At 38.3% G+C, this 22610-nt stretch overlaps 1 protein-coding gene across 12 annotated transcripts in view; it reads right to left on the bottom strand.

Annotated features, from left to right (window-relative positions):
• The window catches only part of CCSER2 (coiled-coil serine rich protein 2), a 180856-nt gene that overhangs the window by 19106 nt on the left and 139140 nt on the right, over window positions 1-22610 (bottom strand). For 11 of the 12 annotated variants that reach the window (XM_004049704.5, XM_004049703.5, XM_019035306.4 and 8 more), the window contains one exon: window positions 18166-18255. In XM_004049704.5, coding sequence (XP_004049752.3) covers window positions 18166-18255 — 90 coding nt within the window. Of the gene's footprint in view, window positions 1-11937; window positions 12034-18165; window positions 18256-22610 lie in introns of all 12 variants that reach the window. The other variant, XM_055353897.2, reaches the window with a different exon arrangement.

The following is a 22610-nucleotide window of genomic DNA, read 5'->3' as shown; positions in this document are numbered from 1 at the left end:
AAAACAAAAGAAATTTGATGTGTTTATATTATCATCAAATAGACTTCAGAGCAAAAAGAATACCCACATATAGAAAGAGACCTCACAAAATGATAAAAAGGTCAATCTATCAAGAAGACACAGTGATCCTAACAGTACACCAAACTGCAGAAATGTATAGTAGCTGAAGCATAATCTCATAAAACTGAGAGAATCGCCAAATCTACAATTACAGTTGGAGAGCTCAACACCCCATCCCAACAACTGATAAAAATAACTAGACAAGAAAATCAGCAATGATATAAAACTCAAGGACACCACTAACAACAGCACCTAATCAATGCTTACAGAATATTCTATCCAACAATAGCAAAAAGCAATCTTTTCAAGCATCCACAGAACATTTACCAAGACAGACCATAGTTTGGGCCACAAGACAAACCACAACAAAGTTAAAATATTGAAATTATACAGAATGTGTTCTCTGACCACAATGGGATCAAATTAGAAATCAATAACAGAAAGATGACAAGAATACGTCCAAACACTTGGATACTAACATTCATACCCCTAAGTTATCCATGTGTCAGTCAGAGAGGAAGTCTCAAGAGAAAAAAAAACAAAAACCATATCAAACTGAATGCAAAAGAAAATACATAATGTATAGGAAACAGCTGAAAAAATACATAATATGTAGGAAACAGCTGAAGTAGAGACAGAAAAGAGAAAAAAATCCCATCAGTAAGCTAAACTGATGTCTTACGAAACTAGAGAAAATAAGACCAAAATAAACCCAAAGTAAGAAGAAAGAAAGAAAAAAAAAAGATAGCAGACATCAGCAGTTCTGTGGTGTAACCATTCTTTTGTTTCTTTACTTCTCTAATAAACTCATTTTCACTTTACTCTGTGGACTCACCCAAAATTTCCTGTGTGAGATCCAAGAACCCTCTCTTGGGGCCTGGATCAGACCCCTTTCCGGTAATATATTCCATAACGAACCATGAACAGATAATACTTTGGTCTCCCAAATATCGCCTTTTGTCAGGACTCAGAGTTATGAATGGCTTTCACCACATAGCTGCTTTATGATGCGCTTCACTCTACCTTGAATACAAGAGACCCTACAAGTTAGGAAGGAATATCATCACCCCTATTAAGCCAAAAGATACTACAGAAGATGGATCTTGGTCCCTCTACAACCTTTAGGATTAAGGGTCCCCTTGTAAAGGGGAGGGGGAAATAGAAGCATTTGAATCAGAGCAATTCCATCTTGAACAGGGGCTGGGTAAAATGAGGATAAGACCAGCTGGACTATATTCCCAGGAGGTTAGGCATTCTCAGTCACCGGATGAGTCACTGGATGAGGAGGTTGGCATTAAGATAACAGTTCACAAAGACCCTGCCGATAAAACATGATGCAGTAAAGAAGATGGCCAAAACCCACCATAACCAAGATGACAATGAAAGTGACCTCTGGTCATCCTTACTGCTCATTATATGCTAATTATAATACATTAACATGCCAAAAGACACTCCCACCAGCACCTGACAGTTCACAAATGCCATTGGAATGTCTGGAAGTTACCCTACATCATGGGTCTCCAACCCCTGGGCCATGGACCAGTACCAATCCATGGGCTATTAGCAACCTGACAACACAGCAGGAGGTGAGCAGCAGGCCAGTGAGTTGAAGCTTCATCTGTATTTACAGCTACTGCCCACTGCTTGCATTATCACCTGAACTCTGCCTCCAGTAAGATCAGCAGCAGCATTAGATTCTCACAGAAGCAGGAACTTTATTGTGAACTGCACATGAGAGAAATCTAGGTTGCTTGCTCCTTATGATAATCTAATGCCTGATAATCTGTCACTGTCTCCCATCACCCCCAGACAGGACCATCTAGCTGCATAAAAATAAGCTCAGGGCTCCCACTGATTCCACATTATGGTGAGTTGTATAATTATTTCATTATATATTACAATGTAATCATAATAGAAATAAAGTGCACAATAAATGTAATGCACTTGAATCATCCTGAAACCATTCACACCGCTCCCACAACCCTCTCCCCGTCTGTGGAAAAGTTGTCTTCCATGAAACCAGTCCCTGATGTCAAAAAGGTTGGGGACTGCTGCCCTATATAGTTTAAAAGGAAGAGAAACCTAAAGTTTTGGGAAATTCTCGTTCCTTTCTCGGAAAACTCATGAATAATCCACCCCTTGCTTAGCATATGATTGAGAAATAACCATTAAAAATAGCCAACTCGCAGCCCTCAGGGCTCTGTCTATGGAGTAACAATTCTTTTGTTTCTTTACTTCTCTAATAAACTCACTTTCACTATAAAAGAGCAGGATCCTTGAAACTGAACATAGAAAAATAGAGAAAAATCAAGAAAACAAAATGTTGGTTCTTTGAAAAGATCTGTAAAATTGACAAACCACTAGCAAAACTGACAAAGAAAAAGAGAGAAGGTAAATTACCAAAATCAGAATGAAATAAGGAATATCACTACAGACCCTCCAGCCATTAAGGTAATAAAGGAATATTATGAACAACTTTACAGTCATAAATTTGACAACTGAGAAAAAGGGCCAATTCCTCAAAACCACAAACTATCAAAATTCATCCAAGATGAAAGAAGTCATTTGAATAGGTCAATAACTATTAAAGAAGTTGAATTTATAACTTTAAAACTCCCAAAAAAGAAATCTCCAGGCCCAGATAATTTTACTGCTAAATTCTACTAAATGTTTAAAGAATTAAACATTAATTCTACACTATCTCTTCCATAAAGCAGACGAGGAGAAAACACCTTCCAAAGTATTTATGAGGCCAGGTTTAACTTAATACAAAAGCAGACAAAGACAGTACAACAAAAGAAAAATAAAGAATAAAAAGCATTAACCCCCAGAATACAGATGTAAAAATCTTTAACAAAATACTACTAACTAGAATTCAGGAATATAAAAAAAGAACTACATACCATGACTAAAGGGGGGTTTATTTCAGGCCTATGAGATTAGTTTACTATTAGAAAATCAATCAGTGCAATCAACAGGCTAAAGAAGAAAACTCACAGGTTCATAGCAATTACCAAAACAAAAGTAACAAAATCCCACTCATATTCATGATAAAAACTCTTAGCAATCTAGGAATAGAGGGAAACTACTTCAACTTGATAAAAACCATCTCCCAAATATCGATAGCTAACATCTACCTAAAGGTGAAAGACTGAATGCTTTTTCCCCTTAGATTAGGAAAAAGGCAAGAATGCCCATTCTCATAATTCTTATTCAACATAGTAATGAAAATCCAAGCTGGTGACATAATGCAAAGAAGGGAAATAAAAGACATCAGATCAAAAAGTGAGAACACTGTTACTATTTACAGATGACATAATGGTCAACATAGAAAACCCCAAACTACAGAAAAACTCTCCAAACTTATAAGTGAGTTTACTAAGTTCACAAAACACAAGGTCAATATACAGAAATCAATTTTATTTCTTTTCTTTTTTTTTTTTTTGGAGACAGAGTCTCGTTCTGCCACCCAGGCTGGAGTGCAGTGGCGCGATCTCTGCTCACTGCAATTATCCACCTCCCAGTGGCATTATCCACCTCCCAGGATAATGCCATTCTCCTGCCTCAGCCTCCTGAGTAGCTGGGACTACAGGCACCTGCCACCATGCCTGGATAATATTTTGTATTTTTAGCAGACACAGAGTTTCATTGTGTTAGCCAGGATGGTCTCCATCTCCTGACCTCGTGATCCGCCCACTTCAGCCCCTCAAAGTGCTGGGATTACAGGCGTGAGCCACCGCACATGGCCCAGAAATCAATTTTTTTTCTAAGTATCAGCAATCAGCACACGGAAAGTGAAATTTAATGAACAGTATCACTTATAACCACCCCAGAAAGAAATCTAAGAAAGCATGTAGATTACACCAAAGAAGATGGCCGAATAGGAACAGCTCCAGTCTACAGCTCCCAGCATGAGCAACCCAGAAGACGGGTGATTTCTGCATTTCCAACTGAGGTACTGGTTTCATCTCACTGGGGCTCGTTGGACAGTGGGGACAGGACAGTGGGTGCAGCCCACAGAGTGTGAGTGGAAGCAGGGCAAGGCATCCCCTCACCCGGGAAGCCCAAGGGGTCAAGGAATTCCCTTTCTTAGCCAAGGGAAGGGGTGACAGACGGCTCCTGGAAAATCAGGTCACTCCCACTCTAATACTGCACTTTTCCAACGGTTTTAGCAAACGGCACACCAGGAGATTATATCCTGCGCCTGGCTCGGAGGGTCCCACGCCCATGGATCCTCCCTCATTGCTAGCACAGCAGTCTGAGATTGAACTGCAAGGTGGCAGTGAGGCTGGGGGAAGGGTGCCCACCATTGCTGAGGCTTGAGTAGGTAAAGAAAGTGGCCAGGAAGCTCGAACTGGGTGGAGCCCACCTCAGCTCAAGGAGGCCTGCCTGCCTCTGTAGACTCCACCTCTGGGGGCAGGGCATAGCCAAACAAAAGGCAGCAGAAACCTCTGTAGACTTAAATGTCCCTGTCCGATAGCTTTGAAGAGAGGAGTGGTTCTCCCAGCATGGGGTTTGAGATCTGAGAATGGACAGACTGCCTCCTCAAGTAGGTCCCTGACTTCCGAGTAGCCTAACTGGGAGGCACCCCCCAGTAGGGGCAGACTGACAACTCACACGGCCGGGTACCCATCTGAGACGAAGCTTCCAGAGGAATGATCAGGCAGAAACATTTGCTGTTCAGCAATATTCGCTGTTGTGCAGCCTCCGCTGCTGATACCCAGGTAAACAGGGTCTGGAGTGGACCTCCAGCAAACTCCAACAGACCTGCAGCTGAGGGTCCTGACTATTAGAAGGAAAAAAAACCAACAGAAAGGACATCCACACCAAAATCCCATTTGTCGGTCACCATCATCAAAGACCAAAGGTAGATAAAACCACAAAGATGGGGAAAAAACAGAGCAGAAAAGCTGAAAATTCTAAAAATCAGAGCACCTCTCCCCCTCCAAAGGAACGCAGCTCCTCGCCAGCAACGGAACAAAGCTGGATGGAGAATGACTTCGACAAGTTGAGAGAAGAAGGCTTCAGAAGATCAAACTTTTTCAAGCTAAAGGAGGAAGTTCGAACCCAACGCAAAGAAGGTAACAACCTTGAGAAAAGATTAGATGAATGGCTAACTAGAAGAACCAGTGTAGAGAAGTCCTTAAATGACCTGATGGAGCTGAAAACCATGGCATGAGAACTACGTGACGAATGCACAAGCTTCAGTAGCCGATTTGATCAACTGGAAGAAAGGGTATCAGTGATTGAAGATCAAATGAATGAAATGAAGCGAGAACAGAAATTTAGAGAAAAAAGAGTAAAAAGAAATGAACAAAGCCTCCAAGAAATATGGGACTATGTGAAAAGACCAAATCTACGTCTGATTGGTGTACCTGAAAGTGACGGGGAGAATGGAACCAAGTTGGAAAACACCCTGCAAGATATTATCCAGGAGAACTTCCCCAACCTAGCAAGGCAGGCCAACATTCAAATTCAGGAAATACAGAGAACGCCACAAAGATAATCCTCGAGAAGAGCAACTCCAAGACACATAATTGTCAGATTCACCAAAGCTGAAATGAAGGAAAAAATGTTAAGGGCAGCCAGAGAGAAAGGTTGGGTTACCCACAAAGGGAAACCCGTCAGACTAACAGCGGATCTCTCAGAAGAAACTCTACAAGCCAGAAGAGAGTGGGGGCCAATATTCAACATTCTTAAAGAAAAGAATTTTCAACCCAGAATGTCATATCCAGACAAACTAAGCTTCATAAGTTAAGGAGAAATAAAATACTTTACAGACAAGCAAATGCTGAGAGACTTTGTCACCACCAGGCCTGCCCTAAAAGAGCTCCTGAAGGAAGCACTAAACATAGAAAGGAACAACCGGTACCAGCCACTGCAAAAACATGCCAAATTGTGAAGACCAACGATGCTAGGAAGAAACTGCATCAACTAACGAGCAAAATAACCAGCTAACATCATAATGACAGGATCAAATTCACACATAACAATATTAACCTTAAATGTAAATGGGCTAAATGCTCCAATTAAAAGACATAGACTGGCAAACTGGATAAAGAGTCAAGATCCATCAGTGTGCTATATTCAGGAGACCGATCTCATGTGCAGAGACACACATAGGCTCAAAATAAAGGGATGGAGGAAGATCTACCAAGCAAATGGAAAACAAGAAAAAGGCAGGGGTTGCAATCCTAGTCTCTGATAAAACAGACTTTACACCAACAAAGATCAAAAGAGACAAAGGAGGCCATTACATAATGGTAAAGGGATCAATTCAACAAGAAGAGCTAACTATTTTAAATATATATGCACCCAATACAGGAGCACCCAGATTCATAAAGCAAGTCCTTAGAGACCTAGAAAGAGACTCTGACTCCCACACAATAATAATGAGAGACTTTAACACCCCACTGTCAACCTTAGACAGATCAATGAGACAGAAAGTTAACAACGACATCCAGGAACTGAACTCAGCTCTGCACCAAGCGGACCTAACAGACATCTACAGAACTCTCCACCCCAAATCAACAGAATATACATTCTTCTCAGCACCACATCACATTCATTCCAAAATTGACCACAGAGTTGAAGTAAAGCACTCCTCAGCAAATGTAAAAGAACAGAAGCTATAACAAACTGTCTCTCAGACCACAGTGTAATCAAACTAGAACTCAGGATAAAGAAACTCACTCAAAACTGTGCAACTACATGGAAACTGAACAACCTGCTCCTGAATGACTACTGGGTACATAACGAAATGAAGGCAGAAATAAAGATGTTCTTTGAAACCAATGAGAACAAAGACACCACATACCAGAATCTCTGGGACACATGTGAAGCAGTTTGTAGAGGGAAATTTATAGCACTAAATGCCCACAAGAGAAAGCAGGAAAGATCTAAAATTGACACCCTAACATCACAATTAAAAGAACTAGAGAAGCAAGAGCAAACACATTCAAAAGCTAGCAGAAGGCAAGAAATAACTAAGATCAGAGCAGAACTGAAGGAAATAGACACAAAAAATCCTTCAAAAGAATCAAGGAATCCAGGAGCTGGTTTTTTGAAAATGTCAACAAAATTGATATACTGCTAGCAAGACTAATAAAGAAGAAAAGAGAGAAGAATCAAATAGACGCAATTAAAATGATACAGGGGATATCACCACTGATCCCACAGAAATACAAACTACCATCAGAGAATACCATGAACACCTGTACGCAAATAAACTAGAAAATCTAAAAGAAATGGATAAATTCCTCGACACATATACCCTCCCAAGACTAAACCAGGAAGAACTTGAATCCCTGAATAGACCAACAACAGGCTCTGAAATTGAGGCAATAATTAAGAGCCTACCAACCAAAAAGAGTCCAGGACCAGATGGATTCACAGCCGAATTCTACCAGAGGTACAAGAAGGAGCTGGTATCATTCCTTCTGATACTATTCCAATCAACAGAAAAAGAGGGAATCTGCCCTAACTCATTTTATGAGGCCAGCATCATCCTGATACCAAAGCCTGGCAGAGACACAACCAAAAAAGAGAATTTTAGACCAATATCCCTGATGAACATCGATGCAAAAATCCTCAATAAAATACTGCCAAACCGAATCCAGCAGCACATCAAAAAGCTTATCCACCATGATCAAGTGGGCTTCATCCCTGGGATGCAAGGCTGGTTCAACATACACAAATCAATAAACATAATCCAGCATATAAACAGAATCAAAGACAAAAACCATATGATTATCTCAATAGATGCAGAAAAGGCCTTTGACAAAATTCAACAGCCCTTCATGCTAAAAACTCTCAATAAATTAGGTATTGATGGGATGTATCTCAAAATAATCAGAACTATTTATGACAAACCCACAGCCAATATCATACTCAATAGGCAAAAACTGGAAGCATTCCCTTTGAAACTGGCACAAGGCAGGGATGCCCTTTCTCACCATTCCTATTCAACATAGTGTTGGAAGTTCTGGCCAGGGCAATCAGGCAGGAGAAAGAAATAAAGGGTATTCAATCAGGAAAAGAGGAAGTCAAATTGTCCCTGTTTGCAGATGACATAATTGTATATCTAGAAAACCCCATCGTCTCAGCCCAAAATCACCTTAAGCTGATAAGCAACTTCAGCAAAGTCTCAGGATACAAAATCATTGTGCAAAAATCACAAGCATTCTTATATACCAATAACAGACAGAGAGCCAAATCATGACAGAACTCCCATTCACAATTGCTTCAAAGAGAATAAAATACATAGGAATCCAACTTACAAGGGATGTGAAGGACCTCTTCAAGGAGAACTACAAACCACTGCTCAACAAAATAAAAGAGGACACTAACAAATGGAAGAACGTTCCACGCTTATGGGTAGGAAGAATCAATATCATGAAAATGGCCTTACTGCCCAAGGTAATTTATAGATTCAATGCCATCCCCATCAAGCTATCAATGACTTTCTTCACAGAATTGGAAAAAACTACTTTAAAGTTCACACGGAACCAAAAAAGAGCCCGCATTTTCAAGACTATCCTAAGCCAAAAGAACAAAGCTGGAGGCATCATGCTACCTGACTTCAAACTATACTACAAGGCTACAGTAACCAAAACAGCAGGGTACTGGTACCAAAACAGAGATATAGACCAATGGAACAGAACAGAGCCCTCAGAAATAATACCACACATCTACAACCATCTAATCTTTGACAAACCTGAGAAAAACAAGAAATGGGGAAAGGATTCCCTATTTAATAAATGGTGCTGGGAAAACTGGCTAGCCATATGGAGAAAGCTGAAACTGGATCCCTTCCTTACACCTTATACCAAAATTAATTCAAGATGGATTAAAGACTTAAATGTTAGACCTAAAACCATAAAAACTCTAGAAGAAAGCCTAGGCAGTACCATTCAGGACATAGGCATGGGCAAGAACTTCATGTCTAAAACACCAAAAGCAATGGCAACAAAAGCCAAAATAGACAAACGGGATCTAATTAAACTAAGGAGCTTCTGCACAGCAAAAGAAACTACCATCAGAGGGAACAGGCAACCTACAGAAGGGGAGAAAATTTTTGCAATCTACTCATCTGACAAAGGGCTAATATCCAGAATCTGCAAAGAACTCAAACAAACTTACAAGAAAAAAACAAACAACCCCATCAACAAGTGGACGAAGGATATGAACAGACACTTCTCAAAAGAAGACATTTATGCAGCCAACAGACACATGAAGAAAGCTCATCATCACTGGCCATCAGAGAAATGCACATCAAAACCACAATGAGATACCATCTCACACCAGTTAGAATGGCAATCATTAAAAAGTCAGGAAACAACAGGTGCTGGAGTGGATGTGGAAAAATAGGAACACTTTTACACTGTTGGTGGGACTGTAAACTAGTTCAACCATTATGGAAGACAGTGTAGTGATTCCTCAAGGATCTAGAACTAGAAATACCATTTGACCCAGCCATCCCATTACTGGATATATACCCAAAGGATTATAAATCATGCTGCTATAAAGGCACATGCACACATATGTTTACTGCAGCACTATTCACAATAGCAAAGACTTGGAACCAACCCAAATGTCCATCAATGATAGACTGGATTAAGAAAATGTGGCACATATACACCATGGAATACTATGCAGCCATAAAAAAGGATGAGTTCATGTCCTTTGTAGGGACATGGATGAAGCTGGAAACCATCATTGTCAGCAAACTATCACAAGAACAAAAAACCAAACACCGCATGTTCTCACTCATAGATGGGAATTGAACAATGAGAACACTTGGACACAGGAAGGGGAACATCACACACCGGGGCCTGTTGTGGGGTTGGGGGAGGTGGTAGGGAGAGCATTAGGAGATATACCCTAATGTAAATGACAAGTTAATAGGTGCAGCACACCAGCATGGCACATGTATACATATGTAACAAACCTGCACATTGTGCACATGTATCCTAGAACTTACATAATAATAATAATAATAATAAAAGCATGTAGTGAACTGTGTTCTGAAAACTGAAAAATGCTGATTAAAGAAATCAAAAAGGCTTAAATTAATGGAGACACATACCATATTCATAAATTGGGAGAATCAACATCTTTACTATTTATTTGAACAGTTTATTTAAACTGTGGTACACCCATATCATGGAACAGTACTCAGCAATAAAAAGAAACAAACTACTGATGCACACAACTACTTGAATGGATCTCCAGGGTGTTATGCTAGTTTTAAAAAGCCAAGCTCCAAAGCTCAACACTGTAAGATACTATTTATATAAAATCTGAAAATAACAAAATTATAAAGATGTAAAACAGATTTAGTGGTTACCAGAGGTTAGGAATGGTGAGAGAAAGTGAGAATGGTTATGAATGTAAAGAGGTACCACACATGGGAAAATGCTGTGGTGGTACAATAGTTCTATACCTTAAATATGATGATCATTACTACACAGGTTATAAAATGGCACAGTTACTACACAAGTTATAAAATGGCACAGAAGCGTGCACACACACCATCACTAACGTCAATTTCCTGGTTTTGATATTGTACTACAGTTACGTAAAATGTAACTAATGTGGAAAATTGGTTGAAAAATAAAAAAGATCTCCACATTTTTTGCAACTTCTCATCACTCTTTTGTAATTACACTACAGGCAAACTTTGCTTCTTCCAATGGATACTTTAAACAAAGTTTCAAAAATGCCTTCTATAGTTCTAGTATCTGGTATTGAAAAATACAGATTTAGATAACTGTAAACTTACAACCAATAAACCACTCAACTGCTATAATATCCATATTTAATTTGTTCATATCCTTAAGAAACAATTATGTTTTTTCGGTTATTGGTTTAACCTGTATACATGAAAGAACGTCACAGCACTAATGTTTAAAAAAAAATAGAAGAAATGACAAACATAAAAGAATTCTTGTGTTGTCATAAATTCTGCATGCCACACAATGTCTCAGCAACACAGATGGCTCCTGTCAACATTCATATCATCAAAACACAGGCTGTATTCCATGGCCAATGTCTAATATTGAGTAAAACATTGAATAATTTAAAAATAACTGTATGACCAGATCATAAATATTACTTATTTAAACACCAATGTATATGTGATTTTCTCTAAAAATACTTTTAGTGGCATTTAAAAATATAAGTAATAGTGAATACAAATAAAAGGCCTTAGCAAAGAAGTAATTCCCTTTGAAACACACACACACACACACACACACACACACACACACACGTGCATGCGCACATGCATGCAACGTCTCTCCAGAGAAATAAATGGGCTCATTAAAATTTAAAATCAGGACATTTGGCTGGGCATGGTGGATGGCTCATGCCTGTGGTCCCAGCACTTTGGGAGGCCGAGGCGGACAGATCACCTGAGGTCAGGAGTTCAAGACCAGCCTGGCCAATATGGTGAAACCCCATCTCTACTAAAAATATAGAAATTAGGGCTGGGTGCAGTGGCTCACGCCTGTAATCCCAGCACTTTGGGAGGCAGAGGCAGGTGGATCACGAGATCAGGAGATAGAGACCATCCTGGCTAACGCGGTGAAACCCCGTCTCTACTAAAAAAAATACAAAAAATTAGCCAAGCATAGTGGCGGGCACCTGTAGTCCCAGCTACTTGGGAGGCTGAGGCAGGAGAATGGTGTGAACCCGGGAGGTGGAGCTTGCAGTGAGCCAGGATCACGACAGAGCGAGACTCCGTATCAAAAAAAAAAAAAAAAAAAGTATATATATATATATATATATATATATATATATATATATATACACACACACACACATATATACACACACACAAATATATAAAAATTAGCCGGGTGTGGTGGGATGCACCTGTGGTATCAGCTACTTGGGAGGCTGAGGTGGGAGAATCTCTTGAACAGGGAGGCAGATGTTGCAGTGAGCTGAGATCATGCCACTGACTTGAGCCTGGGCAACAGAGAGAGATTCCATCTCAAAAAAAGTAAAGAAAAAAAATTGACATTTTTCCAACACAAAAATTAACCAATATTTTTGCCCATTTCCAAATCAAGAAAGAATATGGTTTAAGAAAATGGATTTGGGGGAGATTATTCATAAGATAAATCGTTTGCCTGAACTGTCTTTTGGTTAGCGTTCCATCCCATTTCTCAGGCAAGAAAAAACAGAGCGGAGTTCTTTGCTGATAAATTTCCATGGTTGCTAGAAACTAGGTAAAATCTGTCTCCTTTGGAAATTATAAACATTTGATGTGATTTTTGTGATGTAACTGTGATAGTTTTCTGCTTTTACCTTTTCTATTTTATAAATATTTATGATGGGAAAATACTTGACTCAGTATATCTGAGGCCCAAAAACCTAAGTCTTTTTTTTTTTTTTTTTTTTTGAGACAGAGTTTCATTCTTGCTGCCCAGGCTGGAGTGCAATTGTGCAATCTCAGCTCACCGCAACCTCCACCTCCCAGGTTCAAGTGATTCTCCTGCCTCAGCCTCCCGAGTAGCTGGGATTATTGGCATGCACCACCACGCCTAATTTTTGTATTTTTAGTAGAGACGGGGTTTCTCCACGTTGGTCAGGCTGGTCTCAAACTCCCAACCTCCGGTGATCCACCCGCCTCAGCCTCCCAAAGCGCTGTGACCAAAAACCTAATTCTAAGCACAAAAAGGGTGGTTGACAATGCTGACCATATTCCAATTGCTGAACTTATATCAATTACATATGAATATCTTTTATATATACCGTAACATGGATTAATCTTTGATTCAGTACTATAATTCCAACAGATCATTTTTAATGTATATAAAATCACCTTTTCTTGCCTCTTTGCTATATATAACAGAGTTAGTTCTTAAAAATATGAGAGAAAATTAGCATTAGATCGAATTGTGCCCATTCAGAATTTTAACTAGTAGGCACCTTTTCACACTGATACCGATACAACGGTCTGTGTATTCATGTACTCAATTTTCAGAGTAATCCAGGTCAGGTAATTACATGACAGGCCAGGTAGATCCTTTGGGTCTATCCTGTTCTCCCTGCGTAGAGATTCAAGGGGATAAGTAATAAGGCATTTGAAGGTATGAGTCCAGAAATGTTTTTTTTTTCTAATATTTTGGCTTCTCTGGTTAACTTGAGGTGTTCAAACAAATAGACTACAAAAGGTACATATCATAAGATTTTACAATTTACTTAACGTGCAAAATATTCATATTTTTAAATACTGATGTTAAATGCTTTTAAAACAGTATTGGAAATACATAAAAATAAATTCAGTCCAAGATAATGCTAATTTTTAAGAATATGCTTGTACATGGATCTGTACACTATGTTTAAAAATAGTTTCGTAAGTTTTTATGTTTAAAATGAATCTTGATTTCTCACATAACCAACAACCTCCAGCAGTATTCACAGTAATATCAACTATTTTCATGTGAATGATTGATTAGGCACCTTCCATATTGTTATTCTTCTTTTCGCGTTACTCATTTCACCATTGTATCCGGGTATTTTGCCCCTCAGATGAGAAAAATAATTGCCCCACTTTCCCCTGGAAGTATCATTTTCTGCTCTTACGGCTCATTCTTATCTCTTTTCCCTCTTTTTTCCTCCACCTAAATCTGAACTCCATCTTTTTTATTTTCCTTCATTTCTTCTGAAAACTGCTTTTACTGACTTGCCCTTTACTTATTGTTCTAGGTAGCTTTCCATATCCATGTAAGTAGATATCATTAGGTCCAGGGCTGCTTTGTCCAAAATGATGTCAATTAGCTACATGTGACTATTTACATTTAAATTAATTACAACTAAACAAAATTTAAAATTCTCTTCCTTCATTTTCAAGTGCTCAACAGTCACATGTAGCCACAGGCTACTACAATGGACAGCACAGAAAGTTGTATAGGACTGTGCCGCTCTAGAGTAGGGCATTCTCAATTCTGGAATACGGTCCTATGGCTGCCCTCTTTTTATAATGCAAGGCTCAGGGGAGTTTATAACACTACATTATTGCTTTCCCAAGCAGAAGATAGACCCCTTACTCCAGTAAGACGTGCTTCACACTCTGGTCCTCAATGCTGAAAACACTGTTCTTAAAAACTTATACTTAAAAACATCCTGTACTATGCCTACAGCATGGCTTAGGCAGCTCCCTACGGTAGGGTAGTAGAAACCTTTGTCTTGCCCTAAATGAAGAGCACCCACCAGGTGACTAGCCACTATTCCCTTGCTGGGTTCAGTCTCACAAATAATAACCAAACCAAACCCAAACAGTTTTGATCTTTATCAGTACAGTTCTAACATCAAAAGCACCTGTAGCATGAAAGCCAAATTTTACTACAGGCAGAAAAAAACTCCTAAAATTCTGAGGATCAATATATATAAAATCAATACACAAAAGCTGAGGTTGAATATATGCAGAAAACAGCATGATAAAATTGTTTTCAGGCCAGGAGGAAGAAAGAATTTGTAAGGTAAGAAAACATTACATAACAGGAATGGTCATAACATAAATAGTTGGGAGTGGCTTCCCAGTACCACCTGAAATGATAGTGTGGGGCACAAGGGGTAACCCTCCTGCCCTTGTATTTCCTCTTTTGTGGAGGGAAATATCAGGGGCTTTTTTTTAATAAACTAATGACATCAAACACTTGAATCACACAACCTAACATCACGGCCACCAAGCCACTTTCTGGTCATACTTAGTTGGTGGTAGTATAAGGCTGTATAAACCTTTCAGAAAAAAAACTGTAGTAATTTATTTCAAGAACCTTACAAAGACCATCCAGTAAAGGAATTAATTCCTTAACTTGATTAAAGGTAATGCATTTCTTCATTTTGGTTTAGCAAAAAAATCAAACCAAATATTAATAGCAACCACCATCACCACTACCTACGTAGGTTAAAATGCCACATATACAACATAATCCCATCTAAATAGAGATGACAGATGGCACATACACATATACACACATCACCAAAAAAGGCTGGAAGACCATATATGAAATGTTAACAATGACTGTCATTGGCTTGTATGATTTAAGTACTTTAAATTTTTCTTAAGTTGTTTTGCTTCTCTATTTTCTACATTTGCTATAGAATAAATATATCGTTATCTCTCAATAAAAATATGAAAGGAAAAATCCACTTTAGAGTACTTCTCTTTTAAATGTATATATTTTGGCCTCATGTTACTCATAAAGTATTCTTAGTATTCTATTTTTTCATTCTTTTAATGAGAGGTATTGAATTTTATTATTTCTATTGAGAAAATGACTTACATAATTTAATATGTCAAAAGATTTCTTTGTACTCACATTAGAGTGAACCTAACTTGGTTGTAGAGAAGTTTTCTTATTACACTCTTACTGAAACTATGCCTTTTCAACCAAAAATACTTTTTTCTCAGTAATTTAAAATACAAGTATGTGGTCAGGCATGGTGGCTCATGTCTGTAATCCCAGCATTTGGGGAGGCTGAGGCAAAATGATTACCTGAGCCCAGAAGTGTGAGACCCCTGTCTCTACAAAAAATAAAAAAATTAGCCAGGCATGGTGGCGCACACCTGTGGTCCCAGATACTTGGGAGGCTGAGGCAGGAGGATCACTTGAGCCCAGGAGGTCAAGGCTATAGTGGACCATAATTGCACCATTGCACTCTAGCCTGGGTGACAGAGCAAGACCCTGTCTCAAAATAAATTAAATAATTTTTAAAATACAAGTATGTTTCTATGGATTATCACAGTATACTGCTAAATCTTCTACCATGCAGTGCAAACCTGGGCACCTGTTTTTTTTCCTCTCAGGGAAGTAAGTCCTTATTGTGATCTCTCACTAAGATTAAGCCTCTGTCCTCCCTTCCCAGAGCTATGATCCTTTTCTCTTCTCTATTCCTTCTAGCCCCCTCACCCTCCTGCAACCATTCAAAAGAAAAGCAACTAAAATAAGACTGCTGTATACAAGTTGTGTAAACACTTGCATAAGTCACTTCTTAGTCTTAGCTTCTTCACATGCAGAAAAAGAGTGAGCTTACTATCATTTAAGCACACTGGAGGTTTCTACAAGCATCTTGAGGGATGGAACTTTATATTTACACATGTATTTCTATATTCTTCTTTATATTTACACATCCAAATTAATACAGTGCCTGGCATGAAGTAGGCACATAAATATCTGCTGAATAAGCAAGTGAATATCTGCTTTTCCTCCTTTCCCCTTTTCTACTATTATATTTCTTCCTCTTATTTCCTGTTGATTCTCTACTTCAGAGATCTTATTTGCAGCCATTAAGTGACACCAAAATCCCCTTGGACAAATCTCAATACATTCAAATTTTTGCTCTGCTGCTGTTGGCAGCAAACCATTCTCCTTCAAAGGCTCTTCAATGTGCTTTTGGGGAAAAGAACCTAGAACTAGCAGTCAAGAGTCCTAAGTTATAGTACTAGCTCAGCCACTTATTAATTATGGAAACTTTGCTATGCCAGTTAATCTCCCTAGCTTTTGCTACCTTATCTACAAAACAAAGGTATTTGGCCAGATGATTCCTATAGTAACTTTTATAGTTACTTTTTTAATAGTTACTTTTGTCTGATGAGGAGGAAGACTAACATCCAGTTTCCAGAACAGTGAGGCTGAAGGAGCCAGAGGTGGTATAAAGACTTCCATGAGGATAGCAAAATGGAACTTATCATGCTTAATGGAATCACCAGTCTTCTTAGTAGCACAATTATAAGGCATAACATCCCTATGGGGTAAATGGAGACACCTGGAAAGCCCAAACTTCCATCTAGAAGCAAGGGGGCATGGTCTTCTATTAAACAACTGTCTGCAAACAGATGAGCTTCCACCGCCTTTGACATTAAATAATATTACATCATCTTTTTCTGTTGGTATCTTCTGCTTTCTACGATTCAAACACAACCTTCATTTTCTTCACCAAGCTCCTTGATTCTTTCAACTAGACTTTCCCACATCCTTTGAACCTTATAGACTTACACAGCACTTTAACTACATCAATGCATTCCCAATTTCTTAAGAAGTACTTATAAACAGAGGAATCCTTATTTGTCTGTATTTCCTTCCCTAATTCCCCACTTCTAGTTTGAAAGCCAAATATCTGGGATGAAAGGGGATCATCAAACTTTTGTTGAATAAATTAATTCCTACCATTGTATCTTATACAGAGCACAAAAAAATACTTGTTAGATGAAAAGAAACAAAACTCTTTTATAAACTTTAAAGGCTTATGGCTAAGCTTTATAAACTGAATTGCTGATTATATTAGCCATTATATTTCTCTGTTCCTTTGTGTTACTAGGATTCCACTCCTAAATATAAGGCAAAAGAGTCAAGGCTGACTTATTAGGCAATCTCTTAACAAGAAATGTCTACTACCTGGCCCCAAACAATAGCAGAATGACTAATGTCCATATGATAATTCTCTGGCTCACACACATCCTGAACTAAGTTCTGAGAACTCAGATTAAATGACAGAGTATTTTTAGCACTAAACATGTTTTGAGATATAACATTTTTGAAAAACAAATAAGCATGGAATACATAGTTACTTCCTATTTAAAATAAACCATTCCCTAGTTCTGCCTAAAACATAACTTTTATTGTCTGTATCTTCGTGCATTTATATTTCCTAACACCCTCAACATTTGAGTAATTATAATAAACATATTTGAAAAGTTTTAACAAAAAAGGAATATGCTACATCATATATTTTCAAAGTGTTATATGCTGCTAAAGTGGGATGACTGCATACAGGACTGCTATTTCCTTTAAGGCATGTGGAACTACTCTCATAAATCACGCAATAAGAGGAGAGTAGACACGCAAATAAAATGAACTATAGTATGCAGAATGAAAAAGCTATTAAATGCACATTCACTTACATAAGACACACAAGAGAAGCTTTAGGAAAACACATAAACACCTAAGAGACAAGCAAAAATAAATTACCTACAAAAAAATTAACAGCCATGACAGATTCAAAATTATTAGAGATTGCTGTAAAAAGAGTGAAATAAAACATCAAAATAGCAAATGACTGGAGAGGAGGCTAAGAGCAAATGTTACTTACAGGAATTCGTCTCCAGGGTGTTTGGGTATATTTATCAGCATAAGTGCATTTTTCCTTTTTACATTTTTGGTGGCAGATATGCTGAGTTGCCTAAACAAAAGCACAAAATTTTTACATTGGTTTAATTCTGCATATACACACCAAGACACACAAGAGAAACTTTAGGAAAACACATAAAACACCTAAGAGACAAGCAAAACTAAATTACCTGTAAAAAAATTAACAGCCATGACAGGAGGTAATCAGGGCTCTTTTAGGGGGTATGTAACCAAATCAACAAAAAAGTCACACATGGCAAAATAGTTCTGGCTACTTTTTTGAAGAAAAAATGTTATCACAGCCAACATTAAGGTCTATTCAGTGGTCTCTCATCTTATTCAGGGAGTGGGTTTGAGAGTCAGCCTATAAGGTTAGAATTTTGAATAATCTAAATTACCCTTGGCAATCTCTTATATTGTTCATAAAACATACAATATATGATTTTATGTATATCAATATAAAGAGTTAAGTATATGGATGTAGAATATATAGGGATATTCAGTATATAAAGAATACAACTGCAGAATTTACAGTATTTCCCTAAACTGTCATGGTACTACAGTCACTAAAGCTCAGTTTCTTAAATGCATTTTTTAATGGGACTCTGCTGGACATTGAATACCACCAGTCCACTTGTCAGGATGTCTGTTCTCATGTGCAGTGTGATGAAGCCTCTTTCATGATGTACTGACTCTACTGGACTGAAATATTTTGAAGAGTGTCAGCCCTTTGACAAGATCCATCTGACCATTTCTGTTCACAAATGATTTCTCCACACGATTCCACTCAAAGCACACTCATTTATATAACACAAAGTAACTTTCCCAAATAATCATCACTTTCAAAAAAGATCATGAAAATACTGATAAAAAGAATTCTCCCGGCCAGGCGCAGTGGCTCACACCTGTAATCCCAGCACTTTGGGAGGCCGAGGCGGGAGGATCACGAGGTCAGGAGATGCAGACCATCCTGGCTAACACAGTGAAACCTCGTCTCTACTAAAAATACAAAAAATTTGCCGGATGTGGTGGCAGGCACCTGTAGTCCCAGCTACTTGGGAGGCTGAGGCAGGAGAATAGCATGAACCCGGAAGCAGAGCTTGCAGTGAGCACAGATTGCACCACTGCACTCCAGCCTGGGTGATAGAGGGAGACACCATTTCAAAAAAAAAAAAAAAAAGAGAGAGAATTCACCCTTAGTGACAAGCTAGAAAATAACCACATTATTTGTTAAACAACCTCACTGGAGGTAGATATACTTTCTCAATAGGAAACTAAAAAACTCTTGATTATTCCATCAGGTTAAAATGATACATTTCTACTTTAATAATATTTACCCATATTCAAAATTTTTCTTAACTGCAATCAGATCATTCCAATTTCCTTATACAAAATAAAATCTAAAAACAAAAATGTCTATCATAGAGACATATTTCCCATTCCTAAGAAATGAGACAGTCACTGAAACAAAATTCAATATAGGCTGGGTGCAGTAGCTCACACCTGTACTCCCAGTACTTTGGGAGGCTGTGGCTGGCGGATTGCTTGGGCCCAGGGGTTCCAGACCAGCCTGGGCAACAAGGCAAAACCCTGTATCTACAAAAAACACACAACAAAAACAGCCAGGCATGGTAGCATGTGCCTGTAGTCCCAGCTACCCGGGAGATTGAGTGAGAGGATCACCTGAGCTTGGGAGGTTGAGGCCACAGTGTGCTGAGATTGCACCACTGCACTCCATCCTGGGTGACAGAGTGAGACTCTAACTCCAAAATAACCCCCCAAATTCAATATATAATCAAGTATTTACAGTCTCTTGGAATTCACTGTTAATAGGATCAACTTTTAACATATATGAGGGGTATATGAGGATCTGAAAATATAATTTAAAAACACTATCGTAATGAAAACACTTTACTTATTCCATCCTATTGCAATTCCAGAAATTCAGGTGCTCTTTGATTTATGATGGGGTCACACCTGGATAAACTCATAATATTGCTAAAAACACACTTTTGATTTGGGATTATTTTCAACCTATAATGGGTTTATCAGGACATAATTCCGTCATAAGTTGAGGAGCTTACTGAATGAGTATCACTTTTGTACCATCATATAATCAAAAAATCCTAAGTAGCAGACTGTCTATGATTTATTTTCTGTGGTCTATACGCTAACACATGAAAAATAATATTTGGCAAATATATGCGTTTTCCAAAATTTGGAAAAGTCTAGTTTCTAGTGACATGTCAACATATATAAAATGACTAACCAAATCATTTTCTTACCATCTGCCTTCTATATTGCTGACAGACTGTACAGATGCTCACCTTCTATTTGGTCCCACATTTGGGGAAATGTGTCCTAATCTCTTACCCCAAGGAGATAGAACTTAATTAGTCTGAACCAATGTGATTAATCCCATTCCTCTATGCTTAGGAAGGGACAAGTAACTCAAATCTAGCCAATCAAACAGGAAAGTCTAAGGTATCTGAGAAAGGGTTTGTTGATTTTAAAAACAGACACTGGAGATAATAGGCCCTTAACCTATCCTTGGGTATTACTGTGTGAGAATGTGACATACAGAGCAACAGACATCTTGTGACCATGAATGGACAGCCAACAGGATTCCAAAAAAGCTGATCTGGAACCTAATCAATCAGCCAAATGACCAATAAGAAACCACTGAAATGGATGGGACCTATATAATTTCTTGTTGAGTTTACAACTGTTTTTATTTTTAAAATCACTTTTAGTTAGGGACTTTTACTCGGAACTTAAAACATCATAAGATATGCACTGATTTACACTGGGTGATTTAGGGCTTATATAAGAGTTGCTATTCATCATGTATCCATGGACCAGGCAGGCATTAAGTAGTTTACATATGTAGTTCTACCACAACATAACTATCACAACCCTATATGGTCAGTACTACTTTTTTTTTTTTTTTTGAGATGGAGTCTTGCTCTGTTGCCCAGGCTGGAGTGCAGTGGCACGTGACCTTGGCTCACTGCAACCTCGGCCTCACGGGTTCAAGTGATTCTCCTGTCTCAGCCTCCTGAGTAGCTGAGACTACAGGCATGTGCCACCATGCCCAGCTAATTTTTGTATTTTTAGTAGAGACAGGGTTTCACCATGTTGGCCAGGCTGGTCTCGAACTCCTGACCTCAGGTGATCTGCCTGCCTCGGCCTCCCAAAGTGCTGGGATTATAGGTATCAGCCACCGTGCCCAGCCCAGTACTACTTTTATTATCCTCTAACAGAAGGGGCTTAGGAGAGATTATAGAACTCCCTTCAGAGAACATGGCTATTAAGTTTCAAAGTCAGGATCTGAACTCAGGTCTGTCTTGGTTTTTCAAATATACTATACTGCTAGCCCACTTAACCTGAGTTCCACTGTCTAATGTGTCTCCCATAAAGGAAATTCTACACTAGCAATTTCCCAAGATTATTCTGAAGAGTCAATGAGAAATGTATCTGAACTATTATTTAACTATGGTATTGTAGTAAAGATAAACAGGCATTCTTAGCATTTTTTAGTAAGGTCTGAATAGTTAAACTTCTATGCCTTTCAGTTAATTCTCAGAGTGCTGCAATCTGATTTTAAATCAGAATATTTTGAATTCAACACTTTATACTGTCAATGTATTTTTATGAAGGTCTGCATGCAAACACAGGTTGGAGTTGAATGTATATTTTTTAAAAAGATAAAAAAGCATAGAAGGCTATAACTGAAAGGGAAATTGGAAATCTCCTAGAAAAACCTTCATATTTTGGATAAAGAAAGCACTAGAGAGAGGTTAGGGAAACTGTCAGTGCCATTTAGCTAATTAAATTAGAAACAAGTCCTTTAATTCCTAGTCTATGATTCTTCTGATTTTTTTCCTATATTAAGAAGAATAGAGATGTTAAAAAAAAATTTTAAATAGGTGATTTTAATTTGATAATGTGAAAAATACTGTTACTTATCTTTGTTTTCAAACGGTTTGTATCTGTTAAAACTCTCTTGGTTTGAACAAGTGACTTTCTCGAGTTCTATAACTAAACCTTATACTGTTAAAATCTCTGAGTGATTTCTAATTTTCTACTATAAAAAGGATACTTGGCCACCTAAAACTAAGGCATTCACTTTACAGAGATCACTGCTTGCAATGAGAAGCAGTGAATCTTTTCTAATCCTCTAAATTTATGTTGAGAAAACCACACTAACATTAGCCTTTACATGAACTGTAAAGAAAATATCACGAAGTTCTCCTGGTACGGGGCCACAGCTCCTCTGCAATTTGTAAACACGCTAATGAGATTCTAATGTGTTTACAGAGGGAATTTCTAGCTGAATACACCACAGCTTCCCAAGCAATCCATAGGAGAACTAGGCACACCACCTGGAAAAACAGGTGGCAGGCT

This window comes from Gorilla gorilla, chromosome 8, assembly GCF_029281585.2.
Source record: "Gorilla gorilla gorilla isolate KB3781 chromosome 8, NHGRI_mGorGor1-v2.1_pri, whole genome shotgun sequence".
Lineage (NCBI taxonomy): Eukaryota > Metazoa > Chordata > Mammalia > Primates > Hominidae > Gorilla > Gorilla gorilla.
The sequence above is the reverse complement of the archived record's forward strand: the minus strand, read 5'-3'. Positions and strand labels throughout refer to the sequence as shown.